General features: G+C 42.9%; 1 protein-coding gene across 5 annotated transcripts in view; it reads left to right on the top strand.

Annotated features, from left to right (window-relative positions):
• The window catches only part of FYN (FYN proto-oncogene, Src family tyrosine kinase), a 71,152-nt gene that overhangs the window by 33,802 nt on the left and 11,939 nt on the right, over nucleotides 1-25,411 (top strand). For 4 of the 5 annotated variants that reach the window (XM_026040691.1, XM_026040689.1, XM_026040690.1 and 1 more), the window contains 9 exons: nucleotides 1,119-1,376; nucleotides 1,914-2,010; nucleotides 5,382-5,480; nucleotides 6,745-6,848; nucleotides 10,165-10,314; nucleotides 13,024-13,188; nucleotides 17,625-17,804; nucleotides 19,678-19,754; nucleotides 19,857-20,010. In XM_026040691.1, coding sequence (XP_025896476.1) covers nucleotides 1,130-1,376; nucleotides 1,914-2,010; nucleotides 5,382-5,480; nucleotides 6,745-6,848; nucleotides 10,165-10,314; nucleotides 13,024-13,188; nucleotides 17,625-17,804; nucleotides 19,678-19,754; nucleotides 19,857-20,010 — 1,273 coding nt within the window. In that variant the 5' untranslated portion in view covers nucleotides 1,119-1,129. Of the gene's footprint in view, nucleotides 1-1,118; nucleotides 1,377-1,913; nucleotides 2,011-5,381; nucleotides 5,481-6,744; nucleotides 6,849-10,164; nucleotides 10,315-13,023; nucleotides 13,189-13,664; nucleotides 13,821-17,624; nucleotides 17,805-19,677; nucleotides 19,755-19,856; nucleotides 20,011-25,411 lie in introns of all 5 variants that reach the window. The other variant, XM_026040693.1, reaches the window with a different exon arrangement.

Below are 25,411 nucleotides of genomic sequence, written 5' to 3'. Positions count from 1 at the left end.
CCATCCAGAGGGTCCATCCAGAGAAATATAACATTTCTGACTTCAGAAACTTTATTTTTTCTAGTTTCATCTAGAGGCCATAGAGAGTTTGATAATACCGATGTGCAACTGCTAAGGTATTAGAGCTCATCAATGAAAATTTGTAGTAGATAAAAGCAGAAGTTCTGAGGACTTCTGTTTGACATGTGATGAAGCACCCTCTGTCTTGCTACACTTTTGAGAATATAGGTTCTTAGCTTTTAAGCAGYTAGAATTAAAAGAGATTAATCCAGACCAGTGGCCAGTGAGGATGCTTAACAAGAGGTTATAAATATATATTGTAAGGTATTATATAAGTTATATATCTTAGAGCTGGTGTTTCCAGAATGTGCTCTCTCAGTTCCATGTTATCAAGGATCTGGATCTTAAGGCTATTTGGATTTAACATGTTAATTCCTCTGCRGCTTTATCTAGTTTCTTAACTCATTTATCCTTTTGGCTATCCCACCCTCCAGTATCAACAGGTTTTATACTTCAGTTAAGTATTGTGTAAAACAGCACTTTCTTTTAAGTGCTCTGTCTGTTGTCTCCTACTTTCCTCTATAGTGGTAATTATCAGCTCAGCTCTATCTGCATCTCTGTCTGTCACATAAGGCTCCAGCAAGGTACTACCCTAACATGAAATCAATGGCAGCTATTGTGTAGCTGGCAGTGGCAAGAATGAGAGCGTGAGTTAAATGCCTTGCTATGTGTTTCAGAGCCAGCCTTGAATACTTGTAGTTGTGCTTTTTGGCCGTGATCTTCCTCTGTGAGTTGTGCTCTCCTGGCAAGGGGAGAGTGAGAGAGGTCTCCTCCTCTTGCTGCCTCCATGCAAGAAATTTTCTGGCAGGGCTGGTCAGGCAGCTGCTGCTGCAGTCAGAGCAGGTAGGAGCTCCTCACAGGCCCTTGCCTGGTGGGAAACCACTGTGGGCAAGAATTTTGCATGAGCTTTCCCAGCATGTTGCTGTTTATCTTCAAAAGCAGAGATTTTTTTTTTCCCTTTTTGAGCATTGAGCTTAGTTTGATCCTCATCATATGTGGGCTAGAGAGATCTGCTGCGCATAAACGAATGAGCACTTGTCCTTTCCTTGCTCTTCCAGGATTTTAGATAATGGGCTGTGTGCAATGTAAGGATAAAGAAGCAACAAAACTGACTGACGAGAGGGATGGCAGTTTAACTCAAAGCTCAGGCTACCGCTATGGGACAGATCCCACTCCACAGCATTATCCTAGCTTTGGCGTGACTTCAATTCCAAACTACAACAACTTCCATGCCACAGGAGGCCAAGGATTGACCGTGTTTGGTGGAGTCAATTCCTCCTCTCATACAGGGACACTGCGAACAAGAGGAGGAACAGGTGAGCTTCAAAGCCTTATTTCAGTGCTCTTAATCAGCCGAATTACACCAGGGACTGGTTGAGGGGACACAACTGTGTCAACACATTCTTTAAAACAGTGCTAGCCAACAGAGGCTAAGTCACTTCGGGACATGCCCAGTTTGGCTGCCTTCCTGCCTCATCCCTCAACCAGGGAATGGAAGAGGCATGTGGCTGAAGCAGGGAACCATCTAGAGTAGTTAACGGGAAACATTTGGTGTGGATGTATCTAAACTCCTTCTTCTCTGAACATTAGACCTCCTTTACCCACCTAAGATCCTTCTCTTCTGTGTGGGGACCAAAGCAAAAGGGCTGATGATTGTAGAAAATGAAGGGGGTAACGTGCCCACTGTCTGCCTAAAAGCACAGGGAATAGAGGGGTTGTCCAAAAACTAAGAACCTTCAGCTCGCTCCTCAGCCACTGGCGTGGCTTAAGTTTAGCTTAGCCACCTGATCCCCAAGGTTCCTTTCGCTTCTGCTTTCTGTGATGGAGTGTAACCCATGTTTGTTCTTCTCCAGGTGTAACTCTTTTTGTGGCGCTTTACGACTATGAAGCAAGAACAGAAGATGACTTAAGTTTTCACAAAGGAGAAAAGTTTCAAATACTTAACAGCTCGTAAGTTTTAAGCTTGGGAATATGCTTTTTAGTATTTTTAAACTTACCAGGTTCATAAATATATCTTTTTATATTATTTGGAAAATATGATGTGGCCTATTCAAGATATTTTAGTCTTCATGCTTACTTGTCTTTTTCTTCTGATTGATTTGTCAGTATAAATTAGCCAAAATGCAGTTTCACCTCCAAAAATACCTAAATGCTAGATTGTGTGGCTCACGGCTTACATTTTGGGGTGAACTCCCATTTGGAAGTGAGAGCCCCAGCTCTGTACTTTACCAGTAGTAACCAGTAAGTTCAGTAAGTACCAGTAAGTTCAGCAGGGCTTGTACTAACAGTCTCTGTGATCTTCTGCAAGTATCTCTGCACAGGAGCGAGCTGAGAGAATCTGATCCATRGGAAGAAATGTGACCCAGCCTCGCATGTCAGTGGGGGGTTAAAAGCATTAACGTCTTTTTCTTTCAAAGAAAGGTGATACAGTGTGAACGTGATGGGAAGTTCTGTTAAGTATAAATGCACCATTGTACAGTGGTATTTTGTATGAAAACCACACTTTAATCCTGGCAATCACTGACTTAAAACTAATTTTGTCAACTGCCCATAGAAAAAGACACTAAGCAATTTAAAAATAGCATCTAAATATTACTGTGCTACTGACCTAAATCAGAATATCTTGCAATTCCTTGCTATGATATAAAGTTGAAGGCTCTCTTTTATGTTCAGTATTGCTATCATATAGAAATAAAAATGGGTTAACAACCAAGTATATAGCTTTGTAGAAGTGTAGCTTTGTGATATTTTTTCCAATCTTGATTTTTTATACCATATGACAATGAGGCAAATTCATCCCTGGTGCAACTCGTGTTAATTTTAATAGAAGAACTCCAAGGTTGCAGTTGGCTCAGTGTACATTAATGGGAAAAAAATAAAAAGGTAATTCTGTGGAATATTTCATGAAGTCATGAAGCCAGAGAGCTTTGATGTAGATGAAAGTACAAAAACTTCAGTTAAGACTCGTAAAGAGAGCAGCAGTTTAAAACCTCTCTACTTATAAATTAGCACTTGGGGGAAAAAAAGACAGTTTTTTAAAGCTATTATCCCCTTTTTTCTTTTTTTTTTTTCATGTTGCCTAACACTTTCCTAACCTTGCACAAACTTCAGTTGAAACAAGTACMAATTCCCCCCATTGCAAATTCCCTACTTGTTCCAGTTGGTCAAGTGCAGGGTGCTCATACAGACCTGTGGAGAATGGGTATTTGGAGTCCATGGGACAGAGAGATTCCCCCCATTTGTGGCTGCTTGCAGTGCAGGCATTTTGATGCAAGTGGTTACTGCTGGGAGGAAAGCTTTCTGAGAAGAAAAAATCAAGCAGCCTGATTTTCCTGTAGGGTTATAGAAGCTCAGTGCCCATCAAAATCCTGTCTGCTTAGAAACACTAGACCTAACCACACTCCTGGAATAATGACAGCCAGGTTGGGATTGCACAAAAGCAGCTTTTCTGTGAGCAGCTTCATCTCTTCCCTTCTGTCAGAAAGGACATTGAAGTTCCCTTTTTAATAGTCAGTGCTTCTCGTAATGAAGAAGCATTCAGGTGCATAAAAACAGTTTGTCTGGAGTTTACTGAGGGTACTTTTTTTTTTTAACTCTCAAGAAATGAAATTTGCTTCTGCTTTGGGTAAAAAGCTCAGATTGGTAGTAGCCAAAATGGCTTACAGAGGATATCCCTGTGGTTTGAAGTCAGGAATGATATATCTCAAGTGAAGACTAGGAAAAGGTGTCTGCAGGTGGTGATTCAGAGCAACATCTCATTGAGGTGCTCTGAAACATCCCCCATCCCCACCAGCAGCAAGTGCATCTAGCTCCACTGACCAACCCTCTCCTAACCTACGCCTGTAATAAAATGTTGTGGAAAAAAATCTTCGTTCCCCTTCCGATATGGCAGAGAGATTTACGCTCAGGATGTTATGAGCTACAGCACTTTTTTCCCCCTCCCTAGTTATGATAAAATATCTCCATCTAGTGGAGTGTCTGTGCAATAAGCAGGTGGAAGTAGGAGCTGGTGAGCAGCACAATGCTGGCAGCTGCTAATAACAGCCATAAAGCAAATGAAATATTTGTCCTGTGGCATAATTGCTCTACAGCTACATACAGGGGAAATGTTAGCCCTGCCTAAAGTTAGGATCATAAACCCTTACGCACCCTGTGGCACATTTCTCTTGGGATACCAGTACACACAGTGTCTATTAAGATACTGTTGTCTCCCAGCATCTAGAAAAGCTAGGCATTCTTCCTCTTCTGAGCTGCAGAATTGAAAACAGCTCTTTTCTTTACTTCAGAGTTCATATTCTTTCAAACTCTTGAAAAAAAAGTGGTGTTAGAAATTTTATTAAGTGCTCCCTTCACACAAGCTTTTCTGCCTGTTTAAAATGTCTTATAAGATAATGTGTCTTCAATAACTGCTTTCATATTGGAGATGCTGAACCTTCTGACCACACTTAGTAAACAAATTTCTATTTTACAGAGAGGGAAAATGAATTTCTAGGCAGTACAGATAGAAAAGTTAGTGAAAGTAGGAGTTAAATGTCAATGAATACAGTTCTGAGACCCAAATACAAACTACTAAATCCCACATCATTATATTCTGTAAAAAGCTGAGCAATAAACTTGTTTTTAAAGCTGTATATTCTATAGCAATATGCACTGGCTGCATAGTAATACCATATCACACTGCACACACGTGTAAGACAGAAATTGATGCTGAGCCTGTGGAACACTGGAGTTCCTATGGATTTCTCTATAAATGTGGTAAAAGAATGGTTTTCATACTTATTTGAAATGRATCATTTAAGTCATTTACCTCTTAATGTATCTCCTGCAGGTGGCCAGGACAGTGAAGTGTGACCCTTAAAGGCTGTCTAAAACTATTGCCTATTTGATGTCCATAGGTTTCAGATCCACACAGAAATTTGAGTATCATGTTAAAAGTAGCACTGGATTTGAGATTGTGCATTTGGGCACTTTTTAAAAAGGCTCTCTCAAAAGTCTATRTTAGAGTAATTGTTGTGGGGGAAAAGTTCAATATTCTAGTCCAAATTTAGGTCAAAACAGATGTAATTTCARGGGAAGTTACACCTGCTTATGGCATTATGCTACATTTGGAAGGCTACATTACACTAATGACTGCTGAACTACTAACAGATGCAATGAAATACATGCACTGCTTTTATTTAGATGCAAACAGTTCTCAGAAATATGTCCATGATGAAGAGGTGAGCTGCTGTGAGCTTCTGTGAATACTCACAACACCCAGGAGCAGTCGTGTCATCGTCCTTACAGCTCTGCTTCACTTTTCCTCATCTCTGTTTCTGCAGGGAAGGAGACTGGTGGGAGGCCCGGTCCTTGACGACAGGCGAAACTGGTTATATTCCCAGCAATTATGTGGCTCCAGTCGATTCCATCCAAGCAGAGGAGTATGTTTTCTTTTTCTTGTAAAGACCCATTAGTCCTGTGCTTGAAGGAGATTTGAGGAGTTTGTTTTGATTGATTGTAGTGATTTTTCAAACGACCTGGCATCATTTTTATTTCAGTTCTCAACTGCACTGGTAAATAATTAGGTAATTAGTAATAGAAGCACAAGTTCAGCACTTTTTCAATGTCAAGACAAAGGAAGAAAGCCTAAAAGGACACAAGTCTGCTTATTTTATTTGGGTTTTAGTTTATTTCTAGCTTTAAGCAAATGGTACCCTTGCTTTTCCTGAACCAGCTTGTARAAATATTTGGAGTCTTATCAGTGTACAAACTGTGCTCTATGCAGGGCATCTTGTAACAAAAATGACCTTTACAAGGTAGGATGCCTACAAAGTATAGGGCAAGTACATGTAAGGACATATGTGCAGTGAACAGTGGAGTGCTATGGCTGTGTGTATCCATATGATTTCCAGTATCAGAGTTACTATGAGGATGCTTAAATGTCTGAGCAGGTTCTGTATGGCAGCACTGCAAAGCATGGCTGTAAGGTGGGGATCTGTATGTTGTCTGCATAAGCTCTGTGCAATGCCATGGATTCTACTCCAGAGCTACTGCAGCCTGTACTGCAGGCTGCTTTTGCTATAGTTCATGGACTTTATTCCAACAACTGGGATGTAAGGACTGAAGTGGCTCTAACTTGGTTGAATGGGACCTTCCTGCTCCCCTCCAAAAAAAGCCCTGAAAAAATGTAATTAGAATTTCCATCTTGCTGCAAGAAGGAAAAAGGCACTGAAAAGCCATACAGAATCACAATAAAGTGGTTGCATCCGGTCTTTGTGTTGAGTTCAATTTCTAGCTGTACTGCAAGAAAAATGTTGGATACAATAAATCACAATGTAAAGCAAGTCAGTAGTTTAGAATGACATCTGTGGAAATGCTGCTCTTAAGCAGCAAGGGGGTTTTCCTCTTCTTCCTTGTATCTTCCTTCTTCCCCAAGACTTGCCCACTGTTTGATAAAATTTGACYTTTGTGGTTGATGAGGACATCAAATGAGCATTTTCCACATCCACTGATTACAGGCTTAATACAACTGCTAGTGTAAAACATGTAGAGTCGAAAACAAATAGAGGTTTACAGCATGAGCATGGTGGTTGAATATACTTGTGTAACCATATTTTCCACAAATAATATACCATGTCTGAGCTCTGTGACCCTAGCAAGTAATCCTATATAGCATTTTCTCACTATTTCTGCTGTTTCCCCCAGGTGGTACTTTGGCAAACTTGGCCGAAAGGATGCTGAGAGGCAGCTGTTGTCATTCGGAAACCCAAGAGGTACCTTCCTTATCCGGGAAAGTGAAACTACCAAAGGTATGTTGCCCAAAGCTATTCTGACTACTAATTATTAGTTGTAAGAGAAAAATCATGGTAAGTTGTAAAATACTCGGTTCAAGGCTAGCAGGGTGCCAAGCAGTTAGATGTCTGGACATTTCAGGTCTCAGAAGAGTCATCATCAATGTGCTGTTGATTCAGATGGTCAGTTTCCCATCCTGCCATCCAGCAGCTTCTCCATACCTTAGCTAGCAGCAAAGCGTTTCTCAGCAGGGTCAAGAGGTGCTCTAACTTGCCTTCTCTTTTGCAAACAGCCTCCACCTGTTTGGTGTGTCCAGCTGGTGATACACATGAGGAGTGGGACTTCATTCCACTCTCTGTACAGAGTTTGAAMAGGCACTAACACAGTATGCTAAAAAACCCACATCACACTATCTCTAAACCATGCTATCAGTTTAGTCTATTTTGACATTTCTTTTTTTGGACAATGACAGGAGAGACGTTTTGCAGAAGTATTAACTTAGCTTAGTAAGTTTTTTTTTCCCTAGGGCTCCTGTGGAGAAACAAAAAGCATTGGGGAAATGGAGTAATCCATTGTGAATGTGCTTATAAAAGCAAGCTTAATTTCTCTGCTCTTGAACCTAAGACTTTCTACACCTTCAGGCTAACAGTCAGCACCTAAGCCCCTAGAAAAAAAAAAGTTTACTTTTTGTTGAAAACACCCATTTACTTTCTCATCCTTGTGGTGTCTCTGGGAAAATATRTTGTTAGAGAAAGATAGAGAAACTTTGTTCATGAGAGAAAACAGTGAACTGAGAGAACTGAATGGTGCATTCTCCTGAAAGTCTCGGAGTGCTTTACTCCAACYATTCATCTTGGGCTTGAGGCAGGGATTGCTTTGTGATCAAGAATTGTTCAMTCTGCTTTAAATAATAACACTAATAAAATTAATCAAGCTTATTTAAATGTATCAAAGTAGATGACTTCAGCCAGAGTTTAACCTCCCGTGGTCATGCTTGCCTTCTCACCATAATTCCAAAATATATCAGTCAGATCTGGCTTTTTATTTTTGCAAAGCCTGACTACCCAAGTACTTCATCAGCTCTTGTCTGTATAATCCTTCACCTGGTTTCAATCTGCACCTTTCAATGMTGTTTGGTTTTGGGTTTGTTTAAAAAAAAAATCATTAATATGATGTGCTGCCTTCTGGTATTTCTATCCAGATTTATATTAGGTGTAGCCCCTGTATTTCAATTTATCAGCAGATAATAATGAATAGTCTAAATAACGAACGTCTAAATAAATGAACAATGCAATGAATCTTGGTTCTTGTTTTTGTCCAGATTTGAACTAAATCTCCAGTCCTGCAACTTGATCTAAGGTCAGTGGAGGTCCACAGAGGGCCACCCACACAGATCTGATTGCAGAACTGGAGCCAAAGATTGTTTACATTTTCCTATAGGAACTAAAATACTGATCCGATAGGCAGGGAATGTGACTAAAGAAAATACAGCTGCTCTCAGTGGATCAAAACTCACAAATGCAGAGTTGGAGGGCTCTGCCTGGAAAACTTTGGAAGCAGGATGACCATGTACAGCCATCAGTGTTGGTACAAAGCATATACACGATTTGCCTGCAAATCCCCCCTAAAAAACTCCTCTCTTATTCAGACAGAGACTCTCCTCAGAAAAATAACCTGGAGGTTTTTTTTTTTCTGCATTTAAAATTTAAAAACCCTTCACTTCTTTGGGGATACCTCCTGTTCACATAAAATAGTCATGTGTGTAGGTACTGGCTCTTTTCTTCCTAAAGGATAAATAACAGAGAATTTGAGAACTCCTTGGAGTTTAGGGGTGGAGGAGTTGTGTTTGCTGAAGCTCTGCTCAGTGGCAAGCTGTGGACCAGTGTGATCTGTTGCAGTATGATATGGTTAGAGAAATTTCAGAATTCCATGAAATTCTTGTTGAGGAGAATCCAGGAATGGCTTTTCTCAACCATGAATTTCAGCTGTGTAACTATGAAAGTCATTTAAGCCATTTTATTGAGATGGAGGTGCTTCTGGAAGATGTGTGTCAAGGAAAGTACAGGGAGTGTGGATAAGCAGCAGCCAGGGCTCTTCACGATCAGRCTTGGAGGAAATTATCCCACCTTACAGGCAATCCAAAATGATCTGATGTTGTTTTTGCTTTCCTGTTTGTAGCTGATTTTTTTTGTCAGTGAAAGCAGTCCTCTCTCCAAAAGTGAGRCCTTCCTGAGATCTCTACAGTTGCTTTTTTTTTTCTTTTCAAGTCTGCATTACCTTTGAGTACACAAGATATCCTTCGGAGGCACGAGTGAAGATGTCTTCCCTGGCCTTTGAAACAACAACCAAGCTTTTTCAGTTTTTTCGTAAGGAAAAAAAAAACTGTAAAATGTGGTTTTGCACAGGTACTATACCAGGTGGTGTTCAGACCTGAATCACACCAGCAACTTGGACAGTACCATTACAGACAAAGGAAATGAGGCTGCAATTAAGATGCTTTAGTGGGACCAGCAGCTTGTGTTTGGTCATCTGCACCAGGACCATAGTGCACCTACCTAAAACCTAAATCCAGCCCTAACCTGAGATTCCATTGCCTAAGCATGAGCATTCAGAGCCAGTTGAAATGTCTGAGTGCTCCACATGGATCAGACACATCTAGGTCCTGTGGGAAAGCTGCTCCCTTGTGAAGAGGCTGGGCAGGATGTCTCGCTTGAGGCATCTCACCTGAATTTAAATTCTGTATTTGAGCATCTCAATCCCACCAGTAATGTCTAAAGTTCCTCCGTAGATTTCGAAAGGGAAATGTGCAGTTCTAGCAAATCTTCTGATGCACAAAGTCAGTGTAGTAGGGCTTTCTCCTCCGAAGATTGTGACACACCAAGTTGGTTGATTTGGTTGTTTAATGCTTGTAAAACAGCTTGGGGTCCATCTGGGTGACAATACTACACAGATATGAAGTCATTATCTCCAGTGACTCCTGTGAATACCTTGACATTTACCACCTACTGGCATTTACCTAAAGTACAGAATTTGCAAGATAACCTGACACCTAGAGAGGGAAAAGTAAATTTAATGACCCAAAGCAGTAAATGTTAAGATGTGAGTTTTCATTTACCCAAAAGTCCTGATTCCTTTCTAGAAAAGTATGACATGATTTCTGTGACGCTCACATTTCTGTGACACTTATTATGTTGGATTCACTTGCTATTTCTTGATGTAGAATAGGCATTTTTTTAAAGCAATTTCTCTTTTATAATAGATGTCTGGCAAACCACAAATTCTGACTGTCTTAACGGTGCTTATGACTTTTTATTCCTCTTTGTCTTGAAACAGGTGCCTATTCCCTCTCCATTCGTGACTGGGATGATATGAAAGGAGATCATGTCAAACATTATAAAATTCGTAAACTTGACAATGGTGGTTATTATATCACAACTCGGGCACAGTTTGAAACTCTTCAGCAGCTGGTTCAGCATTATTCAGGTAACTTCTCAGAAAAATACCTGGCACTCTTGAGAACTTTAAAACAAAAGTGTTTGCTTCTGTGCTCTCCTGTGTATAAGAGGTCGTGCAGAGCCATTTGAGCTATGGCTCTGGCTTGCTGTAATGCATTATCACTTTCCCATTATGATTATAAATGGCAGTAAGTGCAATTTATAGTGTACAGCAGCAGAGCTTTTTGTAGGTAGCAGTCCATGCAGGTGAAGGTTTTGCCTGCTCTATCTTTTCTAAGAACACAGAACTATTGAATTTGACTTGCACATCTGAAAGCAGGAATTAATTCCCTGCACATAAGGGAGTGCTAATGTGTACCCTTTTGCAGCATAGTGTTGCTAATAAAGCACTTACAGAATTACATTGTAGCTTTCAGTCACTTAAGGCACAGCAAAAATGTTTCCATATATTACTTGACTCAAGTTTTCATATTGAATTTATGTTCAATGTGCAGAATATTAGCATTTAAATTACTAACAGTCTCATTTTAGAAATAAATACGATGAAGTGGGCATTTCTTTATATATATTGCATTTCTCCCACTCATGACCACCTCTATTTTTTTTTAAATTCCTGTGATTAAAAATTGGTGCACACAATTTAACCAAAAGTGCATCCTGCTTCACTGGAAATTGGTATACAATAACGTAGGGCTTGAAAGTCCCSAGAATCTCTGCACGTGTTTACTGGTTCTTACACAGAAGACTGTCATACTTCTCAACAGCTTGTTTGTAAAACAGAAGTATGGATTTTTCTTTTAATTATTATTCTTTATTACTTTGTCTTTGCTATAGCTTTTCATCGTATTAACAGGGGACCCCAAATGCTCGCTGCTCAAAAACTTTTCACCAGTTTTGCTTGGGAAATCAACTGCTTTGTGGAATGTTTTTTTTCTGTATTCTTTCTGTATTCTGTCCGCTGTGCTCTTACGCTGCTCCTACTAGACACCTGGCTGTCTTCTCTGCCCAGTTTCTGGTGGGTGCATGCTGTCTTGGGAGAATTCCTAGTTGTTTCTGGTGACTCTACATTAAACAAAGCTAAATGATGTATGGAAACTCACATCTAAAGATGTTAATTTTCATCTCCACTATACCATTTTTTGGTACATTTCAACTTACAATATGTATCAATCTGTGGTCAAATTATTTGGGCCATGCATTTGCCTTCTACAGTTGCAGAGACAAAGCAGGCCTGGAAGCAGCCAGTTCTTTGCAACACAGGGGTGTGCGCAGCAGGGTCCGGGTTAGCTCAGGAGAACGTGGACCAGACTAAGCCCAGAGGTTTCACATGCAGGGCTTCAAAGCAGCCCTCATTCCATGCGCAGCCCTAGCTGACTCCAGACTTTCATGGATAACATTCCCAGACCAAAAGTACTGAGATCCCAAGAGCGTGTTGACATCACACTGAAGTCCAGGAGCAGCACATTGGCAATTCCAGCACTATTCACCCACTCTCCAGCAGGAGAAAGAATTTGAAGATAAAGTATTGCTGCTGCTTTCTGCAGTCTGGTCGTTCTGGAGCAGTGGCAGGCCAAATTGCTGTTTCAGTTAAAGGACACAGGGAGATCTAAAAAACTCCTGTTTCCATTCTGCAACTATCCAGACTTTCTAGATATTGCCTGTGTTTCGAGTCCCCATCCTAATATTCCCACTGGAGGTATCTGCAGTCAGACATGCTAGCTAGTCATTTCTTCATCCCAGTTTCGTGACCACGTTGCTACAGAAGACACAACAAGGTCCATGTCAGGGTATCTGCAGGGACTTTCCCACCATCCTGTGACATTTGTGCTGAGCTGGAGCCTGGTGTTGCAAGAACTTGGATGCTTTCCTGCCTCGCGATGCTGAAACAAACTTTTCAACTGTCCAGAAGGAAATCTTACATAGGAGAATGAAAATTATATTTGAGTCTCAAATGCAATAGCAGTTCTCCTCTTTGTCCTGCCCTGCTGCACCCGTTTTAAAGTACAAATTGCTCTGCAAGCTTTATGATCCAGTCTGCCATGGGCAGCACGGTTACTCTACAGCAATAGATACCTAGGGCTGGTTTTATTTCTGCTGGAATATCTTGTGACTTCGGTCACAGTTCAGTCTTCTGTGAAGCTTTAGAAGAGATAGGTAGAATGAACCTGCGCTTAATGGTCAATGACTGGCTGTATAGGCTTAAAAAAAAAAAAAAAAAAAAAAAAAAAAGAAGTTGCACTGTGTGGAACATGAGAAAAAGTGTCTCATAGAATACATAGAAAAAATGTGCAAAAAAAAAAAGGTCTGCCAGATTTTTGTTGTTGTGATTTTCAGAAAAACAAAGTCTTTGCTGTAGCACTTTGACTCAGTTTAGAAGCACTCCAGTTTGTGGATTACTGATCATTTTTGAGAAGTTGTACTGTACTGTACCATACCCCTTACCTAGGAAGTTGCCTTAAAGCAGCACAATGGGAGAAGGAAGATCCTGAGTCCACCTGAGAAACCATTGACGGTCACCTTCAGTTTAAGGCTGTGGAAGCAGAAACTAAAATATTTCCTGTTCTGTCTCAAAAGAATATGTTTCAGTGTTCAATTTCTAATCTTCCAGGATGCTTTGTGGTATGCAACTAACAGCTGTTGTGAGTAGCATTGTTTTTATGCTTACTGTTTTTGTTTCATGTCACCCTTTTTTTTCTTTCCTCTTCTTTGCTGTTGGCTTCACTTCTGGCTCCATCAGAGAGAGCTGCCGGTCTTTGCTGCCGCTTAGTAGTCCCCTGTCATAAAGGAATGCCAAGGCTTACTGATCTGTCTGTCAAAACCAAAGATGTCTGGGAAATTCCACGAGAATCCCTACAGTTGATCAAGAGACTGGGAAATGGGCAGTTTGGGGAAGTATGGATGGGTATGGAGCAAAATAATTATTCTAAAATAGCTCTCTGTGTGGGGATTACAAGATGGAAGGTGAAGGTGTAGGACACTCTGATCCCTTCCCACAAAAAAAAGAGAAAAGGTGCAAAGCTCAAATTATTAGGAAAAATGCCTTGGGAATCATGTCTCTGAAATTCTTTCATCTTCAGCTTTCATAAGAATTGATGGCAAAGGACAACTAAAATTTCATGTTCCTTTGGAAGGTTTCGATTTGGACAAATTACTACAGTCTTAATAATATATCAAGGCTCACATGGTAGTCTGTTGATTATATCAAGGAGCCTTTTCCTCTAAGGTAGCAAAAAAGTTCCTCCCTTCAGTATCCAAAAATCAGTGTTTGCCAGTGAACATTAACATGACACTGAAAGACAATTCACCTTCCATCTTTGTCAATGCATGCATTGTTTTGGATTATAAGTGTGTTTTTTTTATTAATTTCCTCTCCTATAGAGAAAGCTGATGGTTTGTGTTTTAACTTAACTGTGATTGCTACGAATAATACCCCACAAACTGTTGGATTGGCTAAAGATGCATGGGAAGTTGCACGTGATTCATTATTTCTGGAGCAGAAGCTTGGTCAGGGCTGTTTCGCTGAAGTGTGGCGTGGTAAGGCAGAGAATATATTTTGTTTTGGATAGATCTTTTAAGGCCCTCTTGACAGAAATAGAAACCTGAAATACAAATCTGAAAGCTAGAAGATTAGAATAGCTTGAAATGTTAGTCTATATCCCCTAGTGCGGTCAGACCGAAATACGGTAGTTTGTGGGGCAACTTTCTTTCATTTGCACTCACAGGGATGAGGGGCCAGGCCTTGAAACTTCACTAATTGCAGTGGTRTTTAGGAGACTACACAATAGCTAAATATTAAAAGTGGAGTGATACTGATCTCAAAACGGAGTGGCTAACCACAAATTAATGCCAGGCAGACATTTTTCTTTCCATACATGTTTTAGGATTGATGAGATCAGACCCTGAAAACGCTCCCGTCTCCTCCCCAGTTTGAAAAATGATGGCAAATATCAGGAAGCTAATAGTGTCAGGCTGCCTTTCCCATGCATCCACTTCAGAAATTCCATTTTGAAAGCTGTGTATGTGGMAAAACCCTGTAACTTGATATAGACACCAGGGACAATAGAGTCAAGACTTGCCCAGCCCAGCTGAAACCACTCTTTGAAGTCCAGGAATACTGCCATTTTCCAAATCCACTGACATTGTTTTTTACACACTTGCCTCATTTTCCTACTACTCCCTTCTACATAAGCCTTCTTTAAATGRCTATAAAACAATAGCAGTTAAAAGATCTATAAATCTTAACATAGTCTTAGCATTGAAATACAATGTACTGGCCATTTAATGAGAGGTATATACAGTGTCACACCAAACTGCATTCTGTATAGCCTCCTTAATATGACTGATGTAAAAAAGAAGGAAGAAACAATATATGTATTTTCACCACTTGATGGTCATTTGGTGGAACTAGTTGGTCTGCAGTGACACATAAGAATGTAAAACCAAAATAAGCAGTGGGCTGCCCAGGGCTCTCGCAGCTGTTTTCTGTTGCAGGGCTTCAGCAAGGCGCGTGCCAGCAAGTCTGTCGAGTTCCTAGGTTGCAGCTGGCCCGTTGCAAAGAAAACTGCCTGTCCTCCCTGCCAGCACCCCAAGATGACTGAAATTTCACCTTCTTGTTCCTCCATCTTGACTCTGTGTGAGAGACTCGAGCTGATGTTAATTCTTAGTGGTCACTTTTGAGCACCACGGACTTTAAACTATTACAGCAAGCCAAATTAGCAAATGCAATTCAAAAAACCTCAACTGTAAAAAATAAAGTAACAAGTATCTTTCAAGAATATGTTAGTTATTATTACAGTTGTTGCATCATTTTCCTAAAGTAACATGTAGCAGAATATTTTAACAGTCATGAAACATTACCAGATTAGAATAGGTAATACATTAAAAATGAATAAAAAAGGCATCAAGTAATAACTCAAGTATCAACAGGGGRAATTCGGAAGGAGGTCTCTACTGATGAAGGTTAACTAGTTTCTCCATGACAGATAAAAATGTTAATGCAAAACAAGACAATTTTACAACTTACCCTGCAATTTGGGTGAGAAGGTGAAATAACCTTTACACTTGATTTTCATTTTTAAATCAGAGAAAATAGAAATAGAATACCAAAATAAAATAAAATAGAATGTAGAAAACAGAATACCAAAAATATTTCATGGTAATAGAATGAGTCCTACGATTTTTTGATTATAGATTATAGCCAAGCAAATTGATARTACACAATCTGCTTAACACACCAGGTAAAATCTTAGTTTATTAATGTCAGTGACAACAGCCCTGATGTCTGTGGGCCTAGGGTTTCATTCCAGGTTTAGATAATTCATGGTAATTCTGCAAAGTGACCGTGCCTGACGGTACCCCRTGGTTGTTTCGGCTCTGGGACTGGGTGGACTAAGGACAGCACCTGGCCCTGAGGTGGCAGAAGAAAGACAGGGCTTAGTGGAAAGCAAAATTGTACAGAGCATTTTAGCTGATACATATTTCAGACCATCCTTAAACAACAGGGTGTCGCTGCACGAGTTGTCCTGGAGGTGAAAGACAACTTGCGCGGTGGCTTCCAGCCACTTCTGCTCTGTCCTTAACTACGAAGATGGCAGCTGGGAATTGACCCCTTGCACAACAGCAGCCCAATGTGCTTGTGCCCTGGCACGTTGCAGAAAGCTCATCCAGTTGTTTTGGCTGAGCCAGTTGCTGCACAGCAGCCGAGCAGTGGTACCTGGCTGTTGCTGTGCCCTTCAGAAGTTCCCAATAGGCTTATTTTAAATGTCATCTGTCTCCTTCACTGACCTCTTCTGTTAAAGAAATCAGATTAAAGGCTGAATCTTCATGTACTTTGTAGGCCTTCTGCACCTCTCATGCTCATGTGCAGAGGAGTGAATTTCACCCGTTGCAATTAATTCCTGAAGTCGTTCAGGACTGTTCTCTTGCCTTATTAAATAGCAGTTCCCTATAAATAGGTCACCTTCTATAGGAAATCCTTGAGATCCAAGTTAAAAGAATTCCACAGACATACTTTCACAGTCACTACTCTTAGGCAATGGAGAGAGTGCAGACTGCTTGTTTCTGCATTAAAAACGATTCCTTAGTTATATTTAAGATAACTTTTTTTTAAAAAAATAGACGTAGAAGCAATTGCCTTCACTTCTATTGCACTGGGCCCCTATTGCTATAGGACTGTGCCTGTGAACTTATCAGTAAAACAGGCAAGATTTGTTGTGAGCAGCCRTAGTTCTGCACGTCACCAGCCCCGAGATGCTCTATGAGGACACACCAGTTGGAGATGTTTTCATGGGGTTTGGGGTTTGCTGCCCACCCGCTGGGCAAGCTGCAGGGGAGCCTGTGCTGCCAAGGTTCATGGGTTCAGGCCTCCCTGCTGACTTCTGGTAGTTCAGGGGTCTCATTCAAATCTGCTTCAGCAGTCCTGCAAAGCACTCAGGTACTGACACTTCCACCCGTTTTCATGTTGTTTTCTTTCCCACCCACCCCTTTCCTGAAAAACCTGTAGGTAGGTGATTATTTCTTCTTTTCCTGTCCTCTTCCTGCCCCTTGCAAACACCCAAGGGAGGCAGCACCGCCCATGGGAAGCCCTGGCTCAGGCTTGCGCAGCTCCCTCGGGGTCCCCGTGCAACCTGCCTGGGTCCAGGGCAGGTGCTTCAAGGAAGCCCAGTAAATCCTAGCCAAGCCGTGGGGCCACTTGCTCGTGTCCTTGCTGACCACAAGTAGGTGACAAAGCGGATAAGAGTCGCCTAATTTTCAATTGGCAGCTGCTGGGCTTCTGGGAGGGAGGGAGGGAAAAAGGCACGTTTCATTGTGGAAACATGCCAGTGTTTCTAAAATGAAATGGATTCAGAATTTGTTTTTTGGGGAATTTTTTGTAGAGTGTTTTTTGCTCTGATTCAGGGCAAAAAATGTTAAAATGCCSTGCAAACTGGGAGTCCTGGGTTCAGCCACATCTGTTAGCCCAATCTGTGGCTGGAGCTGTGTTGCTGTCAGTAGTCATTTCCTAGTCACCAGGGGAATACATCAAAATGGAAATTCAGTCCTGCGTTGCTTCTTATTCCAAAAAGGTTTCCATGCATGTCAGTGGGTGTGTTGTCTGAGTAAGGCAGGGGAGATTGACCCCTAGGGCCAATGGGAGTATTTATTTTTCAGTAAAATAAGAAAAAGCCTAAATTATGAGAAAAAGGTGGGAAAAGTATAAATGCAAAGGCAAAATGTGAAACCGCTTTTTAAAACAAATGTAGTAGTAAGTGTCTTTGTCAGTTAACTTTTTGGTTACATTAGGTGGTGGTAAGTAAAAGAGTGGAAGACATTTAACTAACTAAATATCTGTGCTTGTAGGTACGTGGAATGGAAATACTAAAGTGGCCATCAAGACTCTGAAGCCTGGCACGATGTCTCCAGAATCATTCTTAGAAGAAGCCCAAATCATGAAGAAGCTAAAACACGACAAACTGGTCCAGCTTTATGCTGTGGTGTCCGAAGAACCCATCTATATTGTCACAGAGTACATGAGCAAAGGTGAAGCCAGAGCTGCCACCCTTGAGAGCACTGTGCATTTTTTGTGGAAGTTGTTTGTGGGTACAGAGGGGGGTGCAGTGTGCTGCATGAAGAGTGTGTGCAAGAACAGAGAGAGAGAAACTAAATTCACTTCTTGCTTCAGAAGACTTTTGAATTCAGTTTTTAACCGGGCCCCCAAATTAAAATCCCTAAATGTACATGTAGCAGAAAATTTGTGCCAGGTAGGGGAAGGGAGAATTTGCTACAGTTCAAGTATTTCCAATTTTATCAGCACCTAAATTTCCCTTGCCACTGGAGATTGGCATTTGCTAGGTTTGCATCATGTATTATAATGCTTCCTGAGATCCTAACTTGCACTGGTACTGGTATCTTCTTTCAATATTTACTTCTCAGCCTAAGATTTTACTTTCAGTAGAAAGTCTGAGTTCTAAAGCCTACAGCTCACTCTCACATCACAGCTGAATTTTAAGTCTATGCTGTTTAGCATTTTAGGAAATTATTTGCACACATGATTCTTTTCTCTTTCCCCTTGCTTCGCTTTGCCTTCTCTTCTCCTTCTTCTCCCTTCTTTTTTTCTTCAGGCTACATAACTGGTTACCACATAGTGAAGTGTGGAAAGGAAAACTTTTAGCTCCATCAGATCTCCAGCAGGGGTGCTGAGAGTAGAGAAAAAAAAAAATCTGCTTATCTTGGAAAAGCAAATGAACCAAATAGGAAACATAAGTTCTCACAGGATAGTTTCATTGTACATTGGAGGATACACTCTGAAATGTTGAGCGCATTTTTTCAGTCTATTTGGAGTTGATTTTTATTTTCCTGGCAGGTGCCTGCCCACCTCCCTCCTCAGAGGCATCCAAGCCCTGACTAACTCGCATTTTAATCATATGTCTCAGTGTCAAGCATGTGCTTTTTCCCCTTAAAAAAAATATTTCTCAAAATCTGTCTGAAATACATGGTTTATTTTGGCTCAGCTTACCAGTTTTTACTGTACCATTTTGCATCTCTGCTTCTGAGCTTGAAGCTGAGGATTTATCAAGGGAAAAAATGCCTAATGATCTGTCTCTTCCCCGTATTTATTAAACCATTTGACTGACCTTATTTAAAGGAGACTGCTCCACTTCTCTGTTTAAATACACACAGAGTACAAGTTTGGGAAGGAAGCTACGAGTACCCTGAGCTTTTTTAAAAAGCTGCAGGGACCCTCCTTGCTTTCCTGTAGACAGGGAAGCTTGGTGCATACTGCTTTTGCTAAAACCACCTTTGTCTGGGCTCCACATGGTACTCCTCACAGCAGGCTTCTATATCTGATGCCTCACACTATGATTAGTTACATGTTACCTGAAGAAAAATAGCTACCATTTTTAATAGCTMCTAAGGAAATAATACCTCCTAAGGAAAATGAGTTTTTACTAGTGTTACCCCTTTGGGCTTACTGGGCTCCACACTGACCTTTCCTTTGGAGTAGGCTGAGTTGGGACCTGACTCTTTCCATAACTCGTGTGGCTTGGAACCGTGATGCTGCTTCTTAGCTGGCTGATACCTTTAGAGARCAGCTCTATGCACATTAAAAGAGCACTGGCACACATAGAACAAATTCAGAAAGATCAGCTTTCTTAGTAGTAGTCAGAAAAATGAAAAGCAATTTTGTGTCTTTTCCCTGGAACTTTCTTTGGGTTYGTGACATAATCTTCTGCAGGCCAACATTAAAGCAAAGTGAGACAACGTAGAATAGGAGAATTTGAAAATCTTGCTCTTTTTTCAAGGTTACTCACTTGAACTCAAAACATTTCTGCCTTTAATACTACATCTCCTTTCTGATAAATAATCATTATTAACCTAACATTTCTCTATTGTTTCAACTTTGCTTCAACAGGAAGTTTGCTAGATTTCTTAAAAGATGGAGAAGGAAGAGCCTTGAAGTTACCGAACTTAGTGGACATGGCAGCCCAGGTCTGTTTTCAGAGCGTTGAGCATTTAGGTTTATGTGTTTCATAGCCAATTAAGTACAAGTTTGTTTTAAAATTCCCTGGTTGTGCTTTATGCTTCTAACAGGTGGCTGCAGGAATGGCTTACATTGAGCGAATGAATTACATACACAGAGATCTGCGATCTGCAAACATTCTGGTGGGGAATGGCCTCATATGCAAGATTGCTGATTTTGGGTTAGCAAGGCTGATTGAAGACAACGAATACACAGCAAGACAAGGTAGGTGTTGCTGCACACATGGAGCAGGCATTATTTTCTTATGAGGAAGAATGGGAAAATGTTTTGAAAAAATCTTTCTTTCTCTCATATGCTTTGGAGTTCAGCAAATCCTGGACTCCTGTTTAACTGCTAGCCTGGCAGTTCACTGGTCAATGGTCATCCTAAAGAAATGGCTTTATTTGGTTATAGTCTTTGTTTCATTTTGGTCAGATTTTGAAGGAAATGTGAAGACTGTGAGCCCAGGTGGGTTAAGTGAGACWAACTCACTTAATGCCTTATAGTGCTGTAACAACATACTTACCACCTTCAAAACCTGAACAGGGAATCCAAAAATGTCTTTGCCACTATAAGCTATTTATTCGTTAGTGGGTCTTCTAATATTTACTAAACTGCTGTGCTACTCTATTTTCTCAAATTGGTCAAAACAATCTGTTCAAGGCTTTTGCCTTTATGCCTTGGAGATGTTCTCTCTGAGAACAGTATTTTCTTTGGGAACTTAAAAAGTTACTGTAATAGCAAAACTATTTGCCAGTGCCACACAGACTGCTGGGCACAACCAACCACTGATACGCTATAAAAATATCAAAGAGTATTAGAACTGTTTTTAAAAGCATGTGTTTGTTCACATTGAGCCATGACACAAGCTCTTTGTAGCTAGTCRTTCTTTACAAGTCATGCTTAGTTGTCAGATGTTGATCCAAGTTTGCAAAGCTGCAGTTTTGTTCTCTGTTGGCAGTACATTGGTAGCGCTTGCTCAATATGTGTCGGTAAAAACCACTCCGTCCCTTTTCGGTTCCAAAGCCAGCGAGTGCCTTATTAAAACATGTTGTATGTCATCAGAAGGTGAGGTCACTTAAGTACTCCTTATCCCACATTTACTTCTTCCTATTACATTTTTTTTCTCTTAACCAAAATTCCCTTTTTTTTAGCATGGATTTTGTCATTAATTCTTAGGAGACAGCTCCCTTCTTTCTTTAAGTGTTGACAGAAGGAGCCAGAGGGTTTCCAGAATGCCTGACATTTCCCTGCGAGCAGAAGCTCCGCTGCTGTTTGCAGGGCTCCTAGTTGCTCCCAGCAGTGCCTGGGGACAAGGAGGTGGAGCACAGGCTGTGTCCCCATGGACCATCACCCACTGCGATCACCATCACCCTGTTATGTGGCGAGGGCCCTTAGGAGCCTCCGATAGACCCTAATGGCCAGAGTTAACCCATATTGATTGGAGCCTGAGGGTGGGAATTGTCCCTTGCTTGCAGGAACGATCTGGTGTCCTTGCTCTCTAGAGCAGTAACCGTGTCTGCAAGCTCTGTAGGCAGAAAGCCGCTTACTTTTGCCTTCTTTTTTGTAAAACAAGAGGAGTTTTACTCAGATCTGGTCTGTGAAATGGCTTTGAAATAGAGTTCGATGTTACCTCCATTTTTGTCTGTTTACTGCCGTGTTTTTTATTCCCTTTGGAAATGTTGAGTGCACTGTTTGACATGACAATTTGTTTTAGAAGACAGGTAGGTAACCTACTCCTGGCTAGATCTCTTCAAGCTCAGAATCCCTAAGGAATCCTTTAATGTCCTGTTTGCTTCCTGGGTAAAGTCTCTCAGAATTGTTTTGCCCTCTTTACATATCAGAAATGCTTGAAACCCGCCGTGGTTGATGTTGTGGGGAAGTTYGGTTTTATAAGACAATAAAAATTACCGGGTTTTGGATGAGAAAATCTTGAGCTGCAAAAATGTGGAATGTAGGGACTGGCAGGGGAGAGGGACCATAGATGTTGCTATCCCTTGCCCTTCTTCCAGTGTGGAAATTGCTTTTACTATGGAAAAAAAAAAAAGAGTCTGGTTGGGGAAGGAGGAATGGTTTGGTCTTGAACCTCCATGGCTGGCAGTAAGAGACCCGAATCCTCTTTCCACTGGGTTGATCTCACTGTGCGAGTTTGGAGACGTGCCCTTCTTTCCTGTATTGCAGAGGGAAGGGTGAAACGCTTCCTTACTGAGGCCGGGCTTCAGGACCCGAGGCTGCCCTCAAGCCAGGGCCCCAAGAGTTGYAACGGGTGCCTCTAGAGGGTGGCATCCTTCTGTCCATGGACTGATGGATGGGCTTTGTAGAAAGATTTTCTGTCTGATTTACTGTTTCTTTTTTCACTCTGTCTTAATATGTTGCTTGTTTGGTTGTTGTTAACCAAAAAATAAGCATAATCTGTTTACATTTCATTCCTCTTAACCTGGCTTCCAGCTGGAYACCCTGTTTTAGTGCCTTTAACTTACCAAGGAAGCAAAACAGCCCCAATATTATTCCAGTGGAATCTCTCTTTAAGTGGAATTCAATCCTGTTGTGCTTTGCCTCACTTCTGAGCGCGCTTGGTGGGGCCCGCAGTGTCAGAAGGAAGCGGGCGCCTCCGCTCGTTTCCCATGACCTGTAAGTGCAGCCTCCGAGGGGATGCATCTGGGGAGCGCGCTGTTTGCCTGGCCGCCGAGAGCCACGCTGGGAATTCCGACAGGGAACAGAGCCCGGCGAGCAGGGGGAAGGGGGCAGAGAGTGCTGCCAACCCGCAGCTCCTCGGCGAGCGCGGAGATGCTGGGCCACACGAGCTGCGGGGACATGTGGGGAGGAAATGGGAGATGTGGGGATGTGTGGGGAGCTGTGGGGAGTAAAGCCTCCCAGTCACGGCAGCAGCGGGTCAATATAGGGCTCGGAGCAGCGGAGGTTCTCCCCGTTGCTCCATCTCCTGCTCCCTTCCCCCACTGTCACTTTTGTCTCCGCTGAAATATTTTGAGAGGAAACAGATGGGGATGCTTTGAGCCCCGGTGGGTTAGAGTGCAGGATTCCTGAACCTGCACGGGTATTACTCAGCCCCGTGGTAACGTTTCACCGACCGGTTTATTTTCTTTTTTGGTTGGAACAAAGGAGCTCTGGCTGCTCCTGATTTATGAGAAGTAAATAAAAGGTGGCTCCTTGTCGGCACTGCTGTTTCTCAGCAATTGTCAGGAAGGAAAGAGATGGTCACACCACTAATGATTTAAAGTGTGTGGCTAACAGCTATATACTGCCATTAAATAATAATAATAATAAGTAGTTCTTGGCTCATAAGGAGCATTTGGCTCCTCTAGTTTTAGGGGAAGTGAGTAATAAAGGGGAAAAACAGGCTTACAAAAATGTCACCCATTTAAAGGCCACAGTGGCGGGCTCTGTTGCCGCCTGCGCCGCGCCGCTCGGCTCTTCTGGCAGTGGCTCTTGCATCATCCTTTGCCCTCGCACGGAGTCGGGTGTTGCTCCGGCCTCCTTGGCTCTGTGGGCTGCTCGTGTCCGCCGCTCCTCCACACGAGCCCACAGAGCAGCCCCCGTCACCTCCGACAGGAGAATTCCCTGCGCTCCGGCCACGCACGTGGCGCCTTGCCGAGCGCTCCGCGAGCTGCCGCGGGAGAGCTGCCGCTATTCTAAGCAGTAGCAGCTGATAGGAATTTAAAATTGCGTTTACAAAAAAAGGAGCAGAGTTATTTTCCAGGCCACGTTTCTCCTGCAAACACTGGCAGCGCTGGCAGCAGCGTCGCTCCAGCACACATGAAACAACAGGGAGCCTCCTGATGCCTTCCAGACAAGTCAGAGCTATTTCGGGAGCGCTGGTACATGTTTGTAAACTCTCAGATCATTTTTGCCTCCTTAACAGTTCAAATTATCTCCTTCCTGCCCTGCTAACACTAAGTCAGGCTTCTTTTTTTTTTTTCCCCCTAGAAATGAGTGGGGCTTTTCTTTTTCTCCTGCTGTTGCCAGCCCTTTCGTAGGGACTCGGCCGTCACCGAGCAGCTGCTCAGAGCTGTCCCACCGGCGCCGGCCGGCGCTGCAGCCGTAGCCGCTCTCGCTCCTGAGGAGCAGGCCTTTGGGCGCCGGATCACGCGAYGCTCCATGGCGGAGCCCTCTGCTTCGCGCAGGGCGAGGGGCTACGTCCCAACCTGCCCGCCACGGCGACGTGGGGTGGCAGCAGCAGCCAGCCCRGCCTGCTGCAACCCCATGCAGGGTGTTCGGCAGGTTGCGATCGCTGCTGGCTCTCCCGGCACACACAAGTACTGCTGCGCGGTCCCTCCCGCGCAGCGCCGGCGTCGCCCACTGCTGCTGACTCGTTTCCTGCTACCAGCCTCCCTCCGCGTTCAGTCGCTCCCTTCCGTGACTTTCCCAGCCCCAGCAATTCGGCGCTGAGGCCTGAGAGCTCCCCTGGTTCGTGGCTCTTAGGACTGCGGGGCATTCAGCTGCGATTGGTTTCGAGGTGCAAGTGGTAGCAGTTTCACAGCGTTTCCTGAAACGGCATCATTAGGAAACCAGCTGCACCTCTGGGGCACAGATTCCAGAGGCTACTGCTTGGTAGAGACTCAGGCTTGAAAAACAAAGCTCAGAGGGATTTTCCCTCGCATGCGAAGTACCCACGCTGAGTTGTACGTCAAGGGCACTCACTCATCCCAGCCCCTTGGCTCTTCTGCATCACGCAGCCTGGTTGGAGGCCAGGAGGAATTAAAGCACTYGGGGGCATGGAGTGATTTTCCCAGAGCAATCCTCCTGGGAGATAACCCGTGTGAATGGCTGGGCAGGGCAGGGCAGAGATCCCAGGGCTAAGTCCGACTTAAATCCTCAGAGGTAGGTCTGCGGCCCAAGYAATAAATCATCTGAAAAGCTTTGGCTTATTGTGTGATGGGTCCAGGCAGCRCAGAAACCCAAAGAAGGCTCTTCCCACGCTGAAGCGTCTTTGAAAAGGGGTGCAGGGATAAAAGCTGTAGATTAAGAGCTCACTCTGGGGCAGTCAGGCCATCCTGACCTACTGCATTTAGAGCGTGATGGGTTTATAGGCATCGAGTTACCGACCTGCTGGTTTGTAATAAAATGGGTTCAGCCTTTCCAGCAGAAAAGAGAGGAGAGAAATCTCCCCATGCTGATTTAAAATATGCCTTGAAAGTAGGACATCGACTGCCTTGTCAGGTGGGGTAATTTGGCTTATCAGATTTATTAACATGCTTGCCGGCAATGCACATTTTATCTGATGATCTGATGCTGCAGTTTGTTTTCAGCACGAATTCAGCTAGTTTCATAAGCGGCTGGTGGGGGGAGGTGTGTTTTGAATCCGTGCCTGGGAATGCGCGAAGGCAGAGACGGTGCCGCTCAGGAGGCAGGCTGAGCGATGGAGCAGCACGTGGCCTCTGCGAGTGCCTTGCACCCCAGAAGCAGTCAGGGCTTTGCAGTGGTGCTCCAGAGTTTATGTCTTTGCAGGTTTATGTCTTTGCAGAAGCGCAGGACCTGTGTCCCCAGCGGGGGACGTTAGGTGGGAGGCAGCACCTTGGATGGGGTCTCCTCGGAGGGGGTGTTGCTGTGAGGAAGTGCTGCAGGCAGGCGCCCACCCGCGCTGTCGCGGTGCTGCTGCCGCCCACGT

Source organism: Nothoprocta perdicaria, unplaced genomic scaffold, assembly GCF_003342845.1.
Source record: "Nothoprocta perdicaria isolate Ctin4 unplaced genomic scaffold, notPer1 scaffold_261, whole genome shotgun sequence".
Lineage (NCBI taxonomy): Eukaryota > Metazoa > Chordata > Aves > Tinamiformes > Tinamidae > Nothoprocta > Nothoprocta perdicaria.
Note: the sequence above shows the minus strand (reverse complement) of the source record. Positions and strands in the feature narration are given on the sequence as shown.